Consider the following 17,320-nt stretch of genomic DNA (forward strand, 5'->3'; position numbering starts at 1 on the left):
AGGACAGCAACCACCCGAGCCACTGCCTGTTCACCCCGCTATCATCCAGAAGGCGAGGTCAGTACAGGTGCATCAAAGCTGGGACCGAGAGACTGAAAAACAGCTTCTATCTCAAGGCCATCAGACTGTTAAACAGCCACCACTAACATTGAGTGGCTGCTGCCAACACACTGACTCAACTCCAGCCACTTTAATAATGGGGATTGATGGGAATTGATGTAAAATATATCACTAGCCACTTTAAACAATGCTACTTAATATAATGTTTACATACCCTACATTATTTATCTCATATGTATACGTATATACTGTACTCTATATCATCTACTGCATCTTTATGTAATACATGTATCACTAGCCACTTTAAACTATGCCACTTTGTTTACATACTCATCTCATATGTATATACTGTACTCGATACCATCTACTGCATCTTGCCTATGCCGCTCTGTACCATCACTCATTCATATATCTTTATGTGCATATTCTTTATCCCTTTAGACTTGTGTGTATAAGGTAGTAGTTTTGGAATTGTTAGTTAGATTACTCGTTGGTTATTACTGCATTGTCGGAACTAGAAGCACAAGCATTTCGCTACACTCACATTAACATCTGCTAACTATGTGTATGTGACAAATACAATTTGATTTGATTTGATTTGATAAAGTTATAGCCCCAGACCCATTGATCTCTCTGTTTGGTACAGCTGTACTCCACTCAATATTTATTTTTGGCTTAACTACACTGCTTGTAATGACTATATGCTGTCTTCTTATACATGTACCACCTAATAGGATTTTGTTTTATTTTGTGTATGTGTGAGTTAAGTTTTGTTTTGTCCTCTAAATTGGCCATCCCATTCAACAGTACAATGAATGTCAATGTTTGTATTGCTGTCTTTTTTTATATTGGAAAATAATAAACATATTATTTTTAAAAAGAGAATGGCTCCTGGCTGTGTACAGGGGTCTGGGAATGCAACGCTACTCTCCTTTGACTATGTTTTGGATGGGGAGGCAGGGAGGGAGAGAGGGAGCAATTGAGGGGCAAATCAAGCAGTATAGAGATAGAGGTATAGGATGATGGGAGGAGGGAAAGTAGTGGAGAGTGGGGTGGCTATTCTTTAGTTGTCAACTGGCCATGAAAACTCCTGCCCTCCAGGACACCTACACCACCTGATGTGACAGGAAGGCCATAAAGATCATCAAGGACAACAACCGCCTGAGCCACTGCCTTCATCCCACTATCATCCAGAAGGCGAGGTCAGTACAGGTTTATCAAAGCTGGGACCGAGAGACTGAAGCACAGCTTCTATCTCAAGGCCATTATACTGTTAAACAGCCATCAATAACAATAAGTGGCTGCTACCAACATACTGACTCAAATCTCTAGCCACTTTAACAATAAAAAATTGGATGTAATAAATGTATCACTCGTCACTTTAAACAATGCCACTTTATATAATGTTTTCATACCCTACATTACTCATCTCATATGTACAGTATATACTGTACTCTATACCATCTACTGCGTCTTGCCTATGCCATTTGGCCATCGCCTCACCCATATATTTTTATGTACACATTCTTATCCATTCCTTTACACTTGTGTATATAAGGTAGTTGTTGTGAAATTGTTAGATTACTTACTGCATGGTCGGAATTAGAAGCACAAGCATTTCGCTACGCTCGCATTAACATTTGCTAACCATGTGTATGTGACCAATAAAATTTGATTTGAAAAATAACTATCTGAAAGCCAAGCCTCCAATCTGATAGGCTGCCACCTTTACAATATATTATTAAAAAGGTAAAAAATGTAACTCCTCCCATCACAAATAGTTTCAGGTTTGAACCTTTACATAGGGGTTCCTCGAAGACCCTTTTCAGAACTTGAAAGGTTCCGCCGGTGTGGCAACCCAAAAGGTTCTTGCCGGCACCTTGATAAATAGTTATTAAAGTGAGAGAGGCAGACTTTCCCTCCTCCAAGTTGTTGTGCGTCCCAAATGGCACCCTATTCCCTGTGTAATGAACATGAAAAAAAAGCAGGTCAAAAGCAACACACTACATAGGGAATAGGGTGTCATTTCAGATGCAACTAGGCAGTTACTATGGAGGGCTAAATTTAACATAGTTGAATCAAGTTTTAATTGGATGTACATGTGAGGCAGTGAGGCTGAGGTCAGGGATGCCAACTGGTTAAGGCCCAAAAAGGTGACAAAACATTTTTGGCACGGAAACACGGGGGAAAAAAACATTGCGAAGTGAAGGAAAATGTGCTTCTCTTCAGAGAATAACAAGTACATAACACACATTTAAAAATGGTGTTCTGAGGTCGGTGGGAGTTTGGGCTCTTTGGTCTGGGTTTAAGGTTTATCGTGATATGTACAGTTATGTAGAACAATTTTATGGTTCTTTATATATCCTTTATGGAGAAGGTTCTATAAAGGAACCTTTCTCAATCTGAAAGGTTCTTTGTAGATCTTTCTGAAGAACCATACAGGGTTTTTGAATCTGGTCAGCCATATTATATTGCTCAAATTCCATAGGTGTTATTATTGTGTTAACTGACACATTGAATCAAGTGAGCTACCTCTGGAACATCTGGGGGTCCCTGAGGAGAGAATTGAGAACTACTGACTGCTTCAGTCAATCGTTCTCAGTTGACAATGCCATACGTAAGTCTTTCACAAGCCACTTTCACTGACCATAGTCAGATACTGTAAGATACTGTAAGATATATAGTGGCATAATACAACACATTAGATACATTGGAATGACACAAAGATTTGTGCGTAAACCACGCCCCAAAAATATTCTACATTTTGTGAACTGTAAAGAACCATTGAAGAGCTCCAGTGATGGCTCCACGTACAGTAGAACCTTCACCCTTCTCAAAGCACCCGTGAGTAACATTCATTATTTTTTTTTTTTTACAATTTAGGAGCAGACACATATATTTTGGGAGCACAATGAAAGTAATTGACAAAAGGTTTTTGGAGTGTTCCATGCTCAATCAGGCACAATGTAACCTCAAATATGAATCTCTTAGGTGAAACAAAAATGTTCAGCTGCCTATTTAAGGGTGGGAGGTTACCATGGTAACAGGGCACTCACACATCTGTGAATAATCCATAGAATGAAGAATTACAATACTAGAATGAACATTTTTTTATGATGGGATAAAGGTCAGCCATTTTGGTCAGAGGGTTAGTTGGTCAATACAGTGGTAAGATATTGTATAAAACAATACATTTGAAGAATTTATCTGCACTGTATGTTTGTTAGCTAGCTAGCTAGCCAGACAGTTTCAAATTAACTGCTTACATTCCATTTAAACAATGCAGTCAATCCACAGGCTGAAAAGGCAAGTACTGATTTTGTATCATATAATAGCATTCACAGCTTTCAATAATTTTTACATTCATGGTCTGTTAACATATATTTTAGATTATACAGAACATTGGTTGAAAACCTGTAAAAAATGTATTTATAATTATATGACCATTTAAATTGACTAATTCTTTTTTTCTAATATATCACATGCTTAACTTTTATTTTCCTGCATAAGTAAAATCAGGATTATGCCTCTACTGCCATTCATCCCAAAATGGCACCCTATTTCCTATCAGTGTCTGTGTCCCTCTATAAAAAAATGCTGGGTTAAATTACAACCCAGTGCTGGGTATATAGTGGACAGAACACATGTTGGGTTATTTTGACCCAGCCAATTGGGTTGTTTTCATTGAAGACTGGAGGCGTGGCTTAGTAGGGGATAGTTATTTTTGGTCAGACACTGTCTGTCTGTCTCTACACTTCTGCTTTCAGAATACAAAGATCGCATAGAAAAGACAGGTGGAGACACACAAAAGTTGCATAGTGGTGTCACAACGTCTGCCGAGGTCCGTCCCTCTCCTTGTTCGGGCGGCGTTCGGCGGTTGACGTCACCTGTCTTCTAGCCATCGCCGATCCACCTTTCATTTTCCATTTGTTTTGTCTTGTTTTCCCGTACACCTGGTTTGCATTCCCTCATTACTCATCTTGCATATAACCCTCTGTTTCCCCCACATGTCTGTGTGTGGAATTGTTATGTGTAAATGTATGTGCACTCCAGGCTGGTTTGCGCCGGGTTATTGTAAACAGTGTGTGTTTAGTTTTCTAACCCGTGTGTGCTTTGTTCGCCTCAATAAAGGGCTCCGTTTGCGACGCATTTCTCCTGCGCCTGACTTCCCTGCAGCCAGAATTCCACACCCGAATTATGGAGTCAGCAGGAGCATGTACCACTGGTAGCGGAGTCGAGGAGCTGCTTCACATCTCGGCGTAGCCATGGACCGCATCGACCGGGTCGTCCAGACAATGGACCGCAGGGAGAGACAGGGAGTCCCTCCAGCACCCTCACCAGCACAACAGGGTTCTCCACTTCCCAGGGAGTACGATGGGGCGGCCGCACTCTGCCAGGGTTTCCTGCTGCAGCTGGATTTATACCTGGCGACCGTTTACCCGGCTCCCTCGGGCCGTGAGAGGGTGTCCGCCCTCGTCTCGTGCCTCTCGGGGAAAGCTCTGGAGTGGGCCAACGCTGTGTGGGGAGATGGCGATATGGCGCTGGACCACTTCGAGGATTTCACCCCCCGCTTCCGGGCCGTCTTCGACCACACGCCCGAGGGTAGAGAGTCTCTTCCACCTGAGGCAGGGGACGAGGAGCGCCCAGGAGTTCGCGATTGACTTTCGGACCCTGGCCACCAGCGCTGGATGGAACGACAGGGCCCTGATCGACCACTAATCGCTGCAGTTTGCGCGAGGACGTCCATCGGGAGTTGGCATGCAGGGACACCACCCTCACATTTGACCAGCTGGTGGATCTGTCCATTCGGCTGGATAACCTGCTGGCTACCCGCGGACGTCCAGATTGGGATCTGTCGGTTCCATTCCCCATTACCACCGCTCCGATAACATGGAGCTGGGGGTACGGACCTCACAGGGTAACACCACGATCCTGGTCCGGGTCGGGTCAGAGAGGTGTGGGGGGCTGCCTTAATCAACAGCCATGTCATCAGTGCCCAGGGACCAGTGGTTTAACTGCCTTACTCAGGGAGAGAATGATTTTTGTCAGCTCGAGGATTTGATCCAGAAATATTTTGGTTACTGGCCCAAAGCTCTTACCCGGCTACCTGCTGCCATGTACAGTTGAAGACGGAAGTTTGCATACACCTTAGCCAAATACATTTAAACTCAGTTTTTCACAATTCCTGACATTTAATCCCAGTAAATATTCCCTGTTTTAGGTTAGTTAGGATCACCACTTTATTTTAAGAATAATAGTAAAGAGAATGATTTATTTAAGCTTTTATTTCTTACATCACATTCCCAGTGGGTCAGAAGTTTACATACACTCAATTAGTATTTGGTAGCATTGCCTTTAAATTATTTAATTTGGGTCAAACATTTTGGGTAGCCTTCACAACATTTCCACAATAAGTTGAGTGAATTTTGGCCCATTCCTGCTGACAGAACTGGTCAGGTTCTGAATGAGTCAGGTTTGTAGGCCTCCTTGCTCGTGCACACTTTTTCAGTTCAGCCCAAAAATTTTCTATAGGATTGAGGTCAGGGCTTTGTGATGGCTACACCAATACCTTGACTTTGTTGTCCTTAAGCCATTTTGCCACAACTTTGGAAGTATGCTTGGGGTCATTGTCTATTTGGAAGATCCATTTGCGACCAAGCTTCAACTTCCTGATTGATGTCTTGAGATGTTGGCTTTTTTTGTCTGGCTTTTTTTGGAGCAATTTCTTCTTCCTTGCTGAGCGGCCTTTCAGGTTATGTCGATATTGGACTCGTTTTACTGTGGATATAGATACTTTTGAACCTGTTCACTCCAGCATCTTCACAAGGTCCTTTGCTGTTGTTCTGGGATTGATTTGCACTTTTCGCACCAAAGTACATTCATCTCTAGAAGAAAGAATGAGTCTCCTTCCTGAGCGGTATGATGGCTGCGTGGTCCAATGGTGTTTGTACTTGCGTACTATTGTTTGTACAGATGAACGTGGTACCTTCAGTCGTTTGGAAATTGCTCCCAAGGATGAACCAGACTTGTGGAGGTCTACAATTTTTGGCTGATTTCCTTTGATTTCCCCATGATGTCAGGCAAAGAGGCACTGAGTTTGAAGGTAGGCCTTGAAATACATCCACAGGTACACCTCCAATTGACTCAAATTATGTCAATTAGCCTATCAGAAGCTTCTAAAGCCATAATTCTCCGGAATTTTCCAAGCTGTTTAAAGGCAGAGTCAATTTAGTGTATTTTTAACTTCTGACCAACTGGAATTGTGATAAGTGAAATATTCTGTCTGTAAACAATTGTTGGAAAAATTACTTGTGTCAAGCACAAAGTTGATGTCCTAACCGACTTGCCAAAACAATAGTTTGTCAACAGGAAATGTGTGGAGTGGTTGAAAACAAGTTTTAATGACTCCAACCTAAGTGTATGTAAACTTCCAACTTCAACTGTAGATGCATAATGTCTTCGGAATTCCATGATACAAAATCTGCATGAGCTGTCAAGTCTAGACACGGCCTTTTATTGTTTTCACATATTAAGGTTGGGCACTGAAGTATCTGAAAGCCACACCCCCCATAGGCCATGCCTCGTGAAAATAACCTATGTATTACATTAAAAAAGACCCAGCTGCTGAGTCAACCCAGCATGAAAACCCAACTGATGGTTAAATTAAGCCATGTTTGAAAAATTGGGTTATTTCAGGACGCATTGGCCTATTGAGGGCATGGCTTTAAGATGGTTATTTTTGGCCACACTTGTGTAAGCATCATAAAATCTACACAAGTGTCTGTGCTCAACGTTAACATGCGATAATATTACAACAGAACATGAACCGGAATGACATTTGCGCTTACAGGTGGCCAAAAATAACTAGCCATGCCCCTACTAAGCCACGCTTCCAGTCTTCTATTCTTACCCGGTGGGTCATTGCTCAATAAGCCAGAATTAATAACCCAACAACCCAATTTAGTGACCTAACTGGCTGGATTAAAATAACCCAACATGTGTTCTGTCCAATATTTACCCATATTGGGTTGTTTTTAACGCGGTATTTGTTTGAGTGTAACGGCACCCTATTCCCTAAATGGTGGACTACTTTTGACCAAGTCTCAAAGGGCTCTTGATTTGAATATGTTTTTGTGGTTGCTACAATATGAAGAAAGACAGAAAAGACATTGAATGCCATGTGGGGCGGCAGGGTAGCCTAGTGGTTAGAGTGTTGGACTAGCAGCCGAAAGGTTGCAAGTTCAAGTCCCCGAGCTGACAAGGTACAAATCTGTCGTTCTGCCCCTGAACAGGCAGTTAACCCACTGTTCCTAGGCCGTCATTGTAAATAAGAATTTGTTCTTAGCTGACTTACCTAGTTAAATAAAGGTCAAATAAATAAAATAAAAATGTACCATTGTCGAAGTAGATGACGGTTGAGTTCCTGGAGACACTAGGGTCAAAGTTGGCCATGAGGGGGGCGATGTACTGGGTGGCCGTCAGCATTCTGTGGACCACGTCCCCTGTGTAGATGAACCCTGAGTGAGGGGGAAACATACAGCAGATATTACTCATTAAATACAATAGTCGCCACAACAATCCGCATGTCCATGTCATGTTCCCAGGCTAAGCTTCCTTCTCTGCCTGACACTCAAACCACGCACATACAGTACAAACACTAGCAATTACTCTCACGGTTAGAGCGTTGGCCAAGTAACCAAAAGGTCACCAGTTTCGAATTGAGCAAGGCATATAACCCTAATTGCTCCAGGGTTGCTGTTGATAATGGCAGAGCTTGGACGTGGTCCCACTCTCCACGGGTGTCTCACGGAGAGTGGGGATATGCCAAAAACACATTTCCAATTCACACGTGAAAAAGGACCAATATAAGCACAATGTTTGAAGTCCCTTGCAAAATCTTTTCAGCCTCCTGAGGGAAAAGAGGCACTGTTGTGCATTCTTCACGACTATGTGCGTGCGTGTGGCCCATTTTAAGTTGTATTCTTCAGTGATCCAATACGGAATATAGAACACTTATCTTAATTTGGTTGTAATCTAGAGGTTAGAAAAAATATCTAGATCCTCTATGAGACTGTGGAGGGATCCAAGTTGTGGATTTAAAAGAAAACATGAATCATCAGCGTACAGTATCATCATATCACTTATTGGCTGCTTTTTCTTCACTCTGCGGTCCAACTCCCAAACTGTCTCAATTTGTTTTAATTTTTTTCTATTCTGTTATTGACTGTACGTTTGTTTATTTCATGTGTAACTCTGTGTTGTTGTTTGTGTCGCACTGCTTTGCTTTATCCTGGCCAGGTCGCAGTTGTAAATGAGAACTTGTTCTCAACTGGTCTACTGGTTAAATTGGGTTGAGGTCGGGTGATTGTGGAGGCTAGGTCATCTGATGCAGCACTTCATCACTCTTCCTTCTTTGTCAAAAAGTGTTGGGTCATTGTTCTGTTGAAAAGCAAATGACAGTCCCACTAAGCGCAAACCAGATAGGATGGATCGCTGCAGATTGCTGTGGTAGCCATGCTGGTAAATTGTGCATTGAATTCTAAATAAATCACAGACAGTTTCACCAGCAAAACACCCCACACCATCACGCCTCCTCCTCCATGCTTCACGGTTGGAACCACACATGCGGAGTTTCTTGGCACAAGTAAGTATCTTCTTCTTATTGGTGTCCTTTAGTACAGTAGATGTGACTTTGCAGTAATTCGACCATGAAAGGCCTGATTCACGCAGTCTCCTCTGAACAGTTGATGTTAAGATATGTCTGTTACTTAAACTCTGAATAATTTATTTGGGCTGCAATTTCTGAGGCTGGTAATTCTAATGAACTTATCCTCTGCAGCAGAGGTGACTGTGGGTCTTCCTTTCCTGTGGCGGTCCTCATGAGAGCCAGTTTCATCATAGTGCTTGATGGTTTTTGCAACTGCACTTGAAGAAACTTTAAAAGTTCTTGACATTTTCCGTATTGACTGACCTTCATGTCTTAAAGTAAAGACGGACTGTCATTTCTCTTTGCTTTTTGAGCTGGTCTTGTTATAATATGAACTTCGTCTTTTACCAAATAGGGCTATCTTCTGTATACCATCCCTACCTTGTCCACAACACAACTGATTGGCTCATACGCATTAAGTATAGAAATTCCACAAATTAATTTAACAAGGCACACCTGTTAATTGAAATGCATTCCAGGTGAAGCTGGTTGAGAGAATGCCAAGGATGTGCAAAGCTGCCATCAAGGTAAAGAGTGGCTACTTTGAAGGATCTCAAATATTTTAACCAGGGTTCCCGAATGGCGCAGTGGTCTAAGGCACTGCATCTCAGTGCTAGAGGTGTCACCACGTCCCTGGTTCGAATCCATTACATCTGGCTGTGATTGGGAGTTACTTAGGGTGGGTGGTGCACAATTGGCCCAGTGTTGTCCTGGTTTGGCTGGGGTAGACTATCGTTGTAAATAAGAATTTGTTCTTCACTGACTTGCTTAGGTAATTAACAGTTACAAAATTGTTTAAAACTTATTTAGCTACTACATGATTCCATATGTGTTATTTCATAGTGTTGATGTCTTCACTGTTATTCTACAAGGTAGCATTTCTATGTTGAAGATGATTTTTTTTCTTCCCATACACCATCCAGTTTGCTTAATTTGTATAATATATTAGACTTGATCTTTCTTGAATAAGTTCCTCCTCCTCCTTTCTTTTTGTTTTTCCTCTAAATTATTATGAGCCTCTATGGTACAGTTTTTATCGCTTTTGTTTTAGAGATGAGTAATGAATTGCATGGCCTCTAAAGCCACATTTAAAAGTTTCCCATATAATAAGGGGATTTGCTGTACCTATGTTAAGTCAGTTATAAATTCCTCTGTCCTAGTTAAAAGCAAGTTATCATCCAATAGGCCTTGATTACATTTCCAACATCCTCACCCACGTGGAAATTCAGTAAGAGTAATGTATATGCCAATTATGCAATTTATGTGTCCTTACAAACAGCATTAGGGATAAATATATACAGTATGTCTGCTGAGCACACCATACTCAATCAACACAAAGTAGACCTGCATAATTTACTGCTTATCAGCCAGTTGCCATTGTTATTAATGTTCCCCTGTGAAACAAAAAGTCCTGGCTATTCATCTTAAGGAAATATTCTTTACATAGAGGGGTACATTAACATTGATGATGCCAGAAACAAACAAAAAATTAAATTCTGTGACAGAGAGGTATAGCAAAGTCAGCTGCTGTGAAGATGCATTAAATAAATCAAAATGGCTGCATGTCCTCATCTTCCCTTTCCTTCTTGCTTTTGGGGGGGGGGGTGCCTAACAGCGATTTGAGACTGACTGAAACTTTGACAGTAAAAACCACAGAGAAAAATAGCTAAAAATAGCAAAAAGGCATTCTTAAAAGGTCACACGTAGCTGCAATCAATTCACCGCCACTTTGTGTCATCATGTGTCTTCAACAACGGCTGTAAAAAAGCACAGTCCCTCCCAGTGAGGAATCAATTATGTTCTTAAGGACCTCACAGTCAAGTGTAGCCCCCACTCAGCACAGTGGGTGTGTGTATATCTGTGTGCCCCCACCAGTGCAGTCAGCAGAACTCAGAACTGTGGAGATATGGGAGAACAGGAGGATAGAAGTAGGAGAGGAGCAGGGGGGGGTTGAGTCTACCTGGCCATGGAGGAGGGGATGATATGAGGTGAGGAGGAGGAGGAGTTGAGTCTATCTGGTCATGGAGGAGGGGAGGATGAGAGGTATTGAAGGAGGAGAAGAAGGGGAGGAGGAGTAGGAGGAGGGGAAGTTGAGTCTACCTGGCCTGTGTTTGTCTCCAGTTGGCATACCTGTGGGCCTACTAGGTAAACATGGATGAGGGTGGGTGAGAGAGAGAGAGAGAGAGAGAGAGAGAGAGAGAGAGAGAGAGAGAGACAGACATTCAAGGAAAGGAGAGAGAGGAGATTGAGAGGAGAGGGGGGATATAGTAGTCTACCTAGCCTTATCCTTTCATCTAACTGCTCTTGAATGATTGCTTTCTCTCTCTTTCTCTCTCTCTCTCTCTCTCACACAACACACTGGGGGAGTTTGACACCAAATTATTTAACTCCGACTCAATCGTTGCATTCCATCAGCTCTAGTGTTTACCCACCAGCAGCCCAAATATGTACCTTATCTAACTTTCCTTTTCTACGCCACACCTTGTTTCCCCCATCTTTCTCTCTTTTCTTTCTTTCTATCTAGAAACAGCACATAGGGGCCCAGACTAAGAAGTACAGTGCAGGTCTGCATCATAACCACACAATGACCATCAGGGACACACACAAACAAGCACACTTTCACGCACACACACACACACACGCCTCTATGTTAAATGCTGTAAAGCTGTTAGGAGACTTTTGGCTCTGTGCCTGCTTCTCTGGGTAAATGAGAGAGACTTCTCTAACAATCTATTGCGAACAGGAAAACAGCCATCCGACAGCCTGGAAGAAATCAGTCAGTCTCTCAATACGCTTAAGAACAGACACCCAGAAAGAGAGCCATTCAATAGGGAAGCGGGATACCTAGTCAGTTGTGCAACTGAGTGCATTCAACTGAAATATGTCTTCCTGCATTTAACCCAACCACCTCTGAATCAGAGAGGTGCAGGGGGGCAGCTTTGATGGACATCATTCGTACCCAGGGGGAAGTTGTTATGGGGGTTAACTGCCTTGCTCAAGGGCAGAACCACAGATATTTCCACCGTGCTAACTCTGGAATTTGAACACTCAACCTTCTGGCTCCTGTCCCAACGCTCTAACCGCTAGGCTACCTGGCAGGCGAACTTGTTATGGCCATAACTTTAAGGAGGGGGACTGGACAGTAGATGATGAACGATTCAGCCAGGACAATTGGTAGCCGAATGAAAAAGCGATAAAGAGGGAGTGTGAGAGACGGAGAAGGCAGAGAGAGAGAGGCGGAGAGAGCGGGATAGAGGGTGAGAAAGAGAAAGAACAAGAAAGAAAGAGAGAGTAAGTGAGAGATGGAGAGACACAGACACAGCGACAATGCCAAATAGAGAGGGGGTAGAGGTGAAACAAGGAGATTGTTCCATTTTCAGCCCTGTTTATATATTCTGGTATCAGGGAGTACTGTTCTGTATATACTGGAGGAATCATTACCACAACCTCTTGACCAGCCGTTCTACTTTATTGGACATTCTGTCCAAACAAGCCAGTCGTTTCTCCATACTGAGCCTATGTTAGTTCTGGAGAGATTTCAGAGTTTAAAACAGCTGTCTGGAACAGGGAGCAGCCAGGATAGAAGGAACACATGCACACAGATACGCACACACATATATGTCCGACACAAACATCTGCAGTGTATCTGGCCATTATCTTGGCTTATCTCCAAACAGCGGCAGAGAAAACCACCTCTTCAATTAAGATAGAGGCTGTCCTCATTGTTCCTGTGTAGTCAAAATGACAGGGGCTTTATGACACGCATAGAGAAGGCCAGACAGGAAGAGAGGAGAAACAACTGGTCTCACTACTGTCTCCACACTGGACACATACTGGTTGAATCAACATTTTTTCCACATCATTTCAATGAAATTACGTTGAACCAATGTGGAATAGACGTTGAATTGATGTCTGAGCCCAGTGGGTGCATACTGAGTGACCACCTTGTGTCTTTCTCCTTCCTCTGTTTGCCTGTCAGTGTGTAAGTGTGTGTGAGTGGAAGAGGATTTAATTAAGTGTGTGTGTGTGTGTGTGTGTGTGTGTGTGTGTGTGTGTGTGTGTGTGTGTGTTTACTAGCTGCCTTGTTGTTCCACTGCATCCCACACACTCCTCTGGGGCTTCTGTGACGAGCATCTACATCAGCCCTGTGGCATCCCCATGAAACAAAGTATTTAACCAAAATGTGCCTGGAGAAAAACAGAGACGACAAGCCCAATACTTGTGCACAGAGGAATCTGGCGCTGAGGGTGAAATGTGTGTGTGTCCGTATGGGCTGTTTATGTCAGGGGTGCTGTCCTAGTAAAGACACCACACAGCTGCATTTCTACCGTGGCTCTCTCTGGCAGCTGGGGTTACAGAGGGATCAGATCGCATATCATCACTCTGCTTGTGTCTCAAATGACACGCTATTCCCTATATGGTGTGCTACCTTTGACCAGGGCCCATAGAGCTCTGGTCAAAAGTAGTGCACTATATAGGAAATAGGGTGACATTTGGAACACATATTCTGACAGACAGTGCCTGTCGTTACCGCTACAACCTCCAGCCACCAGACGCTGCTTAACGCTTGGCCCTGACAGCACCAGCAACACTTTATAGAACAACAACACCTTTTTTGTTACGTCTATTATGAGGTGATTCATATCAAAGAGTTGACGCAACACATCATGTCACGACACCACGTCTTATGTCACTTTGTTTTGTGTTGTCATGTGATTTATTTAAATGTGTCAAATCAAATGTTATTTGTCAAATGCGCCGAATACAACCTTACAGTTAAGTGCTTATTTACAAGCCCTTAACCAACAATGCAGTTTAAGAAGAATACCTGTTTAGAAGCCTCTTGGACCTAGACTTGCGCTCCGGTACCGCTTGCCGTGTGGTAGCAGATAGAACAGTTTATGACTAGAGTGGCTAGAGTCTACCACCGCCTGGTATAGAGGTCCTGGATGGCAGGAAGCTTGGCCCCAGTGATGAGGTGGGCCCTACGCACTTCCCTCTGTAGTGACTTGCAGTCAGAGGCCGATCAGTTGCCATACCAAGCAGTGATGCAACCCGTCAGGATGCTCTCGATGGTGCAGCTGTAGAACCTTTTGAGGGGGAATAGGTTTTGTCGTGCCCTCTTCACGACAGTCTTGGTGTAATTGGACCATGTTAGTTTGTTAGTGATGTGGAGGCTAAGGAACTTGAAGCTCTCAACCTGCTCCACTGCAGCCCTGTTGATGAAAATGGGGGCGTGCTCGGTCCTCCTTTTCCTGTAGTCCACAATCTCCTTGGTCTTGATCACGTTGTGTGAGAGGTTGTTGTCCTTGCACCACACAGTCAGGTCTCTGACTTCCTCCCTATAGGCTGTCTCATTGTTGTCGGTGATCAGGCCTACCACTGTTATGTCATCTGCAAAATTGATGATGGTGTTGGAGTCATGCCTGGCAACGCAGTCATGAGTGAACAGGGAGAACAGGAGGGGACTGAGTACACACTCCTGAGGGGCCACCGTGTTGAGGATCAGCGTGGCGGATGTGTTGTTACCTACACTTACCACTGGTGGGCAGTCCGTCAGGAGGTCCAGGATCCAGTTGCAGAGGGTCCTTAGCTTAGTGATGAGCTTTGAGTGCGCTGTGGTGTTGAACGCTGAGCTGTAGTCAATGAATAGCATTCTCACATGGGTGTTCCTTTTGTCCAGGTGGGAAAGGGCAGTGTGGAGTGCAATAGAGATTGCATCATCTGTGGATCTGTTGGGGAGGTATGCAAATTGGAGTGGATCTAGGGTTTCTGGGATAATGGTGTTGATGTGAGCTATGACCAGCCTTTCAAAGCACTTCATGGCTACAGACGTGAGTGCTACGGGTTGGTAGTAATTTAGGCAGGTTACCTTAGTGTTCTTGGGCACAGGGACTATGGTGGTCTGCTTGAAACATGTTGGTATTACAGACTCAGACAGGGAGAGCTTGAAAATGTCAGTGAAGACACTTGCCAGTTGGTCAGCGCATGCTTGGAGTACACGTCCTAGTAATCCGTCTGGCCCTACAGCCTACGGCAGAAAACATGATCGCACTGTTGTCCGGAACAGCTGAGGCTCTCATGCATGTTTCAGTCTTACTAGCCTCAAAGCGAGCATAGAAAAATGTATCTCCTCAGGTTGGCTCGTGTCACTGGGCAGCTCTCGGCTGTGCTTCCCTTTGTAGTCTGTAATAGTTTGCAAGCCCTGCGACATCCGACGAGTGTCAGAGCCAGTGTAGTATGATTCGGTCTTAGTCCTGTGTTGACGCTTTACCTGTTTGAATGTTCGTCGAAGGGCACAGCGGGATTTCTTATAAGCTTTTGGGTTAGAGTCCCGCTCCTTGAAAGTGGCAGCTCTACCGTTTAGCTCAGTGCGGATGTTGTCTGTAATCCATGGCTTCTGGTTGGGGTATGTACGTACGGTCACTGTGGGGACGACGTCCTCGATGCACTTATTGATGAATCCAGTGACTGATGTGGTGTACTCCTCAATGCCATCGGAAGAATCCCGGAATGTATTCCAATCTGTGCTAGCAAAACAGTCCTGTAGTTTAGCATCTGCTTCATCTGACCACTTTTTTATTGACCGAGTCACTGGTACTTCCTGCTTTAATTTGATCTTGTATGCAGGAATCAGGAGGATAGAATTTGCCAAATGGATCGCGAGGAAGAGCTTTGTACGCGTCTCTGTGTGTGGAGTTAAGGTAGTCTTCTTTCCCCTCTGGTTGCACATTTAACATGCTGGTAGAAATGAAGTAAAACGGATTTAAGTTTCCCTGCTTTCCCTGCTTTCCCTGCATTAAAGTCTCCGGCCTCTAGGAGCATGGACAAACACAGAATGTGTCTCCTTCCTGTGCGTTATGATGGCTGCGTGGTCCCATGGTGTTTATACTTGCGTACTATTGTTTGTACAGATAAACGTGGTACCTTCAAGCGTTTGGAATTTGCTCCCAAGGATGAACCAGACTTGTGGAGGTCTACAATTTTTTGATTTCTTTTGATTTTCCCATGATGTCAAGTAAAGATGCACTGAGTTTGAAGGTAGGCCTTGAAATACATCCACAGGTACACCTCCAATTGACTCAAATTATGACAATTAGCCTCTCAGAAGCTTCTAAAGCCATGACATAATTTTCTGGAATTCTGTTTAAAGGCACAGTCAACTTAATGTATGTAAACGTCTGACCCACTGGAATTGTGATACAGTGAATTATAAGTGAAATAAGCTGTCTGAAAAATGACTTGTGTCATGTACAAAGTAGACTTGCCAAAACTATAGTTTGTTTACAAGAAATTTGTGGAGTGGTTGAAAAACGAGTTTTAATGACTCCAATCTAAGTGTATGTAAACGTCCGACTTCAACTGTATGTCTCCTCTCATAGACCTACACCATGCCACACTGATGGAAAGGTCAACACTCACAGGAATATAACACGATTACAATGGAGGGAAGTGTACAGTTGGAGAAGGGCAGGGCCAGGAGGGGAAAAAGCTAGCTAAATGGATTGATAGGCTGGGAGGTGGAGCAGTAGTGGATGGAGAGAGGAATGAAGGGAGGGGTAGACGCTGAAACGGAGGGGTTTGAGCTCGGATTTACAGAGGCAGAGTTCTGGGTCCTGCCGTTCCTCCTCTCCTCCATCACACTGTCTCTGTCTGAAGGACTCTTTATCTCCTCTGGGCTAGCTGCTAGCTGCTAACAGCCTCTATACTGTATGTGTCCCATATAGCACCCTTTCCCCTTTATAGTCCCAAAAGTTGCGCACCAGATAGGGAATAAGGTTCCATTTGGGATGCACCCCTATTCGTCTCTCATCACCACAACACTGTTCTGGCTGTTCCATGCTTTACAAGCTAGCTCTGAGGTAGTTGGATATACTGTAGCTAGGGAAGAACATTTACTTTGCCCAATAATAGTAATGTGTCCTATAAAGGTCAATAATAAATCAAGAAAATGATATATTCGGATGATGATGATGATGATGATAATAATAATCATAATGATGATGATGCTGATTTATATTTCTACCAGTATTGTAACAGTCTAATGTGAGCAGACGTTGTTGGAATAGTTGGGTATGGTTTACTCATGACTCTCTGATGTGATAATTGCCACTGCAGACGTTGTGGTTTCACCCTCATTCTCAGTGGAAAATACTCCTCATCCTCCCTCCTCCCTAGCGCTGTTGGAACATTTACTAACACACTCGCCTCTTTTCTAACGTGTCTGACTCGCTCTGGTCTGTTGCACACATGCTTGCACACATACGTGTTCATACTGTCATATCACTCCTAATACACATGTACGTATATCAATAGGTTATTATTACAGCACTTGGCAGTGTAGGTCATTTTCCAAGTCCAAACCCTGGTCTGGTTTTTCCCTGCAACGCGCCCCTGTGGGCCCTGGTCAAAAGTAGTGCACTATGTAGGAAATATGGTGCCATTTGGGATGCATCCCAGGACTGGTTGGTATTGCTGAGTGTTGGGGACTGGGAGTGGTGGTGGTCCCCCCCCCCCCCCCCCCCCCAAGTCTAGCAGGCTGGCCATTGATGC

General features: G+C 43.7%; 1 protein-coding gene across 2 annotated transcripts in view; it reads right to left on the bottom strand.

Annotated features, from left to right (window-relative positions):
* Nucleotides 1–17,320, bottom strand: part of LOC115105158 (plexin domain-containing protein 2-like) — a 174,102-nt gene that overhangs the window by 70,553 nt on the left and 86,229 nt on the right. For both annotated transcript variants that reach the window (XM_029626832.2, XM_029626833.2), the window contains exon 5: nucleotides 7,455–7,577. In XM_029626832.2, coding sequence (XP_029482692.2) covers nucleotides 7,455–7,577 — 123 coding nt within the window. The remainder of the gene's footprint in view (nucleotides 1–7,454; nucleotides 7,578–17,320) is intronic.

Source organism: Oncorhynchus nerka, linkage group LG22 (genome assembly GCF_034236695.1).
Source record: "Oncorhynchus nerka isolate Pitt River linkage group LG22, Oner_Uvic_2.0, whole genome shotgun sequence".
Taxonomy (NCBI): Eukaryota; Metazoa; Chordata; class Actinopteri; order Salmoniformes; family Salmonidae; genus Oncorhynchus; species Oncorhynchus nerka.